Source organism: Amphiura filiformis, chromosome 15, assembly GCF_039555335.1.
Source record: "Amphiura filiformis chromosome 15, Afil_fr2py, whole genome shotgun sequence".
NCBI classification, from domain to species: domain Eukaryota; kingdom Metazoa; phylum Echinodermata; class Ophiuroidea; order Amphilepidida; family Amphiuridae; genus Amphiura; species Amphiura filiformis.
Genome location: NC_092642.1, coordinates 28,138,451 through 28,145,216, shown reverse-complemented (window position 1 = coordinate 28,145,216; position 6,766 = coordinate 28,138,451). Strand labels below are relative to the sequence as shown.

Sequence of the window (6,766 nt, the reverse complement as noted above, 5' to 3'; positions counted from 1 at the left end):
TATTCTTATTTATCTCCCTGCTTCTACTTCACGGTTGTTTGATGGGATCATTTATTAGTTTTTCCAAACAAAACATCATGTACAACCAAATTTTAGGCCTGAACAGCTAAATGTGATATCATGCTAATGTATACAGATGCTTTTGAGTCATTCTCAACTTTAATTTTCCCTCTTTTACAAAATTATTCACTTTTATAGCATTTTTACAGCTTTTTCGGATATAAAATGTATCTATTATTGACAAAATTGGTGGCGCTATTTAGTTACTGGAAATTACTCTTTTAAGCTTTTAATACAAACAACTCATTTTATTGTTTGCTAAAATGTGTTTATAAAATTTCCTTGTTGCTTGTTTCCCCTATTCCAGCTGTTTTAATGACAATATTAATCACCTGCCCCTTGCAAATATATATGCATACTTCGATTATTTTATTATAATTTTTATTGTAGCAATAATTTAGATACCAATGCAGAAGTCTTCAGGGTCATATCCAGGCTGGTGACCTGTACAAATAAAAGAAAAAATAATGAATAAGAAATGTTATTGTATGTTATAATAAAAACACAATGATCCCCAAATTTGGCACAATTATGCAACAAATGTGGGTGAGTGTTTGGTGCTGGTGGTTGGTTGGTGGTGGTCGGGTGTGTGTGTGTGGGTGGGTGCGGGGAGTTCGTCTTTGACTTACTTGACTTACAAGCGCGTGGCTTTCCTGTAAAAGCGCCGCGCCGCCTCCATTCATGTCCGTTGTTTACAAGCTGTTCTGCCTTGCCGACGAGGAGCTGAGAATCCTGTTGTATTTGGTCTTTCCAACCAGTGGAGACGCCAGGATTTTTTCCGGGGGGGAGGGCATTAGGGGGGCAAAGTGATTTTTATGGGGTGGGGGGCAAAATCAACCAATTTTGACCAAAATTACCGCAAAAAGTGGAAATTTTTGTAATTTTGGGTTTTTTCTGGGGGTAACGGGGTGGGGCAAGAGTTCTGACTGCGGAAATTTTCCCCTCATGCCAGAATATAAATTTGTACAATCGGCCTATATGCCGCGCAATGTGCGGCATTTTAAATGTCAATTCTAAAACATACTACCTCCTCCTGTGGAGGCAGAAAAATGAAAAACATCACAAAATATGTAAATTTAGATATTCTTTGAGCAATTTCAAACAAACAAAACATTGAAATAAAACCTTAATGAAGATGTGCAAAAGAGATCCAAAATGTAGGTCTTTTTTCACTCAAAAAAGTAACAAAAAAAAAAAAAAAGAGGTTTTTCCAAAATAAATCACGGTAAACATGCACCAATGTAACTGCGAGACAACTAATAATTGAAGGAGTCAAGGAGCTCTTAAACAGAATGGGCTCTGTAAAACATATTGGAGATGTACTCGGGACTGCATGGATTCCACGGAAATTGACCAAAACAGGTTTTTGTTTTCTACACAGCATAGCGTATTATCTCAGGTTGCTTGTTCACTGACGTTGCCCATTCAAATAGCTACCTCTTTGATATTCAGTATTTCTGAATGATTATTTTTTACCCTCGGGCTCATAATTATTGCACAGTCCCTTACACGATCTGTGATCCATATGCTTACCGTGCGTAACTTTGATGTCATTGCATATCTCAATGTATTCCTTGCTTGCGATCAGTTTAGCTTGGGCTGGATTCCACCAATCGATGAGTTTCGAGTCGTACCGAGTCATCATAGCTTTGCCGTCGACCGGGCAAGCCTGAAGGTGGTCTGCTACCTCCTCTACTTCTGTCCTATGTTTGGACAAAACGACATCCGTAAATATAGCATCTACCTACACCGGGAATAAAATAGGCTACAGGGTGAGTTTGAAAGAAGTGTACTCTCGAAAAATATGTTGCTTGAAAACAAAAATGACCCGCACAGGAAATCATGTGCGCTGTAATAAATCAGCTGACACATAGGCCCCTACTTTTAAAAAAAAATCCAACTAATTTGACCTTTGCATATAGGTCTAATATCACATTTTTGTTTCAAACTAAAGAAAATACTATATGCAACCAGTGACGTCACCAGGAATTGGTTTTCGGGGGGGGGGGCAAAATCGACAAATTGTGCGCAAAATTGCCGCAAAAGTGGAAATTTAAGTAATTTTGCGACAAATGTTGCGCATAATTGCCGCAAAAATGGAAATTTACGTAATTGTGGGTGTTTTGTATCAAAAGTGGGGGAGGGGGAAAACTGGGTGGGGGAAGAAACATTTATTGGGGCGGATGCCCCCCCCATAGCGTCGCCACTGTACGCAACGGCATAATGAAATGAAATGATTAGTTTCCCGTCACTCGCCCGCTTAACCTTTTCAATTTGACCAAAACTTTCATTATTTTCATAAAAAAGTCAATTATCTGAAAATTGAGATGGAAATAATCAAAATTGAAACTCTCAAAATGTCTGACATCCCCTGTTGATCATAATCAGCAGGTTTTTCTTAGTTGTAGGGGCACACCGACATCGCCTGGCTAATAATTATTTGGTGCAGCAGAGACACTAAAATGAATACACGGGATCGATACACGTGAATTGCTTTGCCCGATTTTGATATCAGACGAAAATCTTCGAAAATGATGAATATCTCCCGTAAATGATTTCGTCTCAAGAAACCAGATCTGGTCTCATACACTTGAAAATACGTGTTGAACAGATATGATAGTCGCTAGTTTGCGCTTTGGGAAACGGCCGTGAGTCTTGAACTCAAAATCTGACCAAAATCGCTAATTTTATATTGCGTTGGTCCTGTATGGACTACAGCGCGCATAGGTAGGCCTATATTCGTCTCAGAATGGAGGCAGTATAATGTGTATGACCATTGATCGCAATGTCGTATACAAGCTTACTCACACAGCGAGAAATCAATTACCCCGGCTATTGTTAGTAACCTTAGTCAGGTCACTTGGCTAATTATATGCGTCTCATAAGGTCGGACCTTTCGTGGCTGTGGATTCAACCTACCATGGAGATTTCTACCATGGAGATATCGGGGCGATGACACTGTGAGGGGTAGAGGGTGAGTATAGTAAATAATGAAAATTTGAGAATTACCTCGTCATGTTTCTAGTGATTACAAAAATTGCAAATTTCTTTTTATTTTAGTAAAAACAAATTTAAATATTTTCTCAATCTGATGCAAAATGTCTGTAATGATGATCTAAGCATTAATACCCATTTTGAGATGGTCTTTCGTTTTAAACAATATAGGTAAATGAGAGTTTTTTTGTTTTTTTATCTTTAACCTCAAAGAGGTGCGGCAAATTGCCTTTATTTCTTTGTTATTATCTCTTTTCCATATATCCTTATTATATCATAATTAATACATAATATCATGCTTCACTTGACATTACTCATATTATTATCATACAATATTTTTGATTTGGAATTTCATATTCAATACATCATGTTATCATTTTACAGGCCTATACATATTGGGCCTATATGTATTATTATCATACAATATTTTTTGATTGGGATTTCATGTTCAATACATTATGTTATCATTTTACAGGCCTATACATATAGGGCCTACATGTATATTATTATCATACAATATTTTTGATTGGGATTTCATGTTCAATACATCATGTTATCATCTTACAGGCCTACATTGGGCCTACATGTATTATTATCATACAATATTTTTTGATTGGGATTTCATGTTTAATACCTCATGTTATCATCTTACAGGCCTATCCATAATGGGCCTACATGTATTATTATCATACAATATTTTTTGATTGGGATTACATGTTCAATACACCCATGTTATCATTTTACAGGTCTATACATATTAGAACCTCATAGTTTAAGACAAGATTACATAACATTCCAGTACACTTTACCGTACTGCCAACCATTTGAATCAATGTCGATTCTTAACTTTCTTTTCGTGTTTGAAATTATTTGGTCAATGTTTTTAATTTCTTGAATAAATAAACTCGAAATTGGAATGATTTTGTTCGTATCATTATATATGATTTTTGATTTATAAATTGAATAAGCGCCTAAAATAATCAAAATATTTGATAAATTGTATTCAGATTTGTCAATATGCCATCCACAAATAACTTTTTCTAAACATATATTAAACACTCTAATATTTTGAATATGGCATATAAAGGCGGAAAATTGCTTCCAAAACGATTTATTTTTTGAACATGTTATAAAGAAATGTTCATAGTTGTCAGTACAATTACAAAAGTCACAAATATCAATGTCACTAAGTTTCCATTTGTGGAGATTTCTTCTACATGGAATGAGATTATAAAGAACATTGAATTGAAAATGCCCTAATTTATTAATCAGTCTATTTCGGATTTTAAATAAAAAGATTTTATTCCACGGCTTGTCTACAACATTTAATTGTTTATCCCAGTATTGGATGCAAACTGGTTTCTCGAAACATGTACTTAAAATATTATATATTTCTTTTGTTTTTAGTAAGGAAATGTGTTTAACTTTCTTGTTTTTTAACTCAACTAATGAACTGGGAATTCTCTCACAAGAATATAACCTTTTTCCTTAATTTTTAACTTCCAAGTTTTTGGGATTGCCTCAATTATTTTGTGAAGGTTAAATATATTCATAGGGCTTACAACCATTCGTGATAACTCTTTTAAATTTAGAAATCTGTCTTCTACTATAATATCTTTCAAATAAATAATACCGGCATTGATCCACTCTTTGAATAATAATATTTTACCTTTACATTTCACGTGGCTATTTCCCCACAAAATTGTGTTTGTATTAACATTAGAATCTTTCATCTTGTTTCCCTGCATATAATACCAAGCTTCCAATACATCTTTGTAGAAAAGTGGAAAATCCTTGTACACCATGTTTTTTACATCAGCACTCTTACAATTAAATTCAAGTACTAACGATAGCCCACCAAGTGGTTCAAACCAGTACTTTGATATTCTTTTCCAAATCGCATTGTCATTTCCATCTAACATTCTAGATACCCATTTTATTTTAAGTGCCTGTACTTGATGTTCAAGATTGATCATTTTCATCCCACCTTGCTCCATGCAACCAGTAATAGTTTTTCTCTTTACTTTTTCTGTACCTGAACCCCAAAGGAAGGTAAATATGTGTTTATTAACAGTTTTAAAAACGTAATCAGGGACATGTATACAACTAGCATTGTACAATATTTGTGAAATACCTACTGATTTAATAATATTGACTTTACCGTAATATGTCAACTTTCTGGCTTTCCAACAATTCAGTAATTTTTCTAATTTTTTCAATTTTGGTTCCCAATTGAGTTCCTCGACTTTTTTTTTATTTTTACCAAAATATATTCCAAGGCATTTTACTGGATCTTCCGTCCATTTGATCTCTTTATTTAAACCAGGTGGTTTGTTTTTGCCCAGCCATATAGCTTCTGTTTTTTTCTTATTCATTATAACACCAGATACAGAACTAAATCTTTCTATTTCTTTCATGACATTGTTTGCAGAAACCATGTCATTAACAAAAACCGTAGTGTCGTCAGCTAATTGGACAATTTTAATTTGCAATTCTAGATCATTATTAAATGTGACACCTTTTATATTATCGTTATTTCTAATGCATGTTGACATATATTCAGCAGCCATAATAAATAACAAAGCTGAAAGAGGACATCCTTGACGAATACCTCTGTGTAGTTTAAACGACTTTGATAGCCACCCATTCATAGAAATGCAACTATTTATATTGGCATATATGGTTTTAACCCAATTTAAAAATTGTACCCCAAAACCAAACCTTTCAAGACACGTTAACAAGAAGTTAATTTCTAACGAATCGAAAGCTTTTTGAAAATCAATAAAGAGAACAGCACATTCATTATCCATTTCGTTGCAATATTCAATAACATCTTCAATCATTCTTATGTTTTGACCAATAAATCTACCCTTAACATAACCACATTGATCAACACTAATTATTTTGTTCAGGACATTTTGAACACGTGATGCCAATACTTTAGTACATATCTTATAGTCATAATTTAACAGAGATATTGGACGAAAATTATCTAAATTATTTTTTCACCCTTTTTGTAAAGTAAATTGATTATCCCTCTTCTTTGAGAAAAAGACATTTCACCATTTTCAAAACCTTCATTTAATGAATCAGTTACCATTACTTTAATATCCTCCCAGAAACATTTGTAGAATTCTGAAGTTAAACCGTCACTTCCAGGAGACCGGTTTATTTTTAACTGTTGGACAGCTTTTGTACACTCATTTACAGTTATCATACCTTCACATATATCTGATTCTTCATTTGTCAATGTTTCTACACGAATATTATTGACATACGAGTCAATATCTTCATCTTTAATTTCCTTTGACTTATACAAATTACTGTAATATTCTACTGTCTCATTGAGTATATCATCTATATTCGTAATACTTTTACCATTTTTCGACTTAAGCTCCGTAATTGAATTTTTGACTACTTTATGTTTTTCAAGGCCCATAAAGTATTTTGAATTGGTTTCACCCTCTTCATACCATTTTACTCTAGCTCTAATAATTGCCCCTTTGGTAATTTCTTTGTATCTTTTTTTTAGTTTTGCTTTGGCTTCAATATATTCGTGTTTGTATAAATTAGCATCGCTGTCCATTTGATTTTCGAATAGTTGATCATCTTTTTCTAAGTGTTCCAGAAGATTGTTTTTACATTTGGACTTTTTCTTACAATAATCAATAGTGAAATCTCTTATTTTTCTTTTACACAACTCCCATATTAG

At 33.7% G+C, this 6,766-nt stretch overlaps 1 protein-coding gene across 2 annotated transcripts in view; it reads right to left on the bottom strand.

Moving 5' to 3' along the window:
* Positions 1 to 405: 405 nt before the first annotated feature.
* The window catches only part of LOC140171452 (uncharacterized), a 59,125-nt gene continuing 52,764 nt past the window's right edge, over positions 406 to 6,766 (bottom strand). For both annotated transcript variants that reach the window (XM_072194719.1, XM_072194720.1), the window contains 2 exons: positions 1,594 to 1,804; positions 406 to 504 (listed from right to left, as the gene is read on the bottom strand). In XM_072194719.1, coding sequence (XP_072050820.1) covers positions 458 to 504; positions 1,594 to 1,804 — 258 coding nt within the window. In that variant the 3' untranslated portion in view covers positions 406 to 457. The remainder of the gene's footprint in view (positions 505 to 1,593; positions 1,805 to 6,766) is intronic.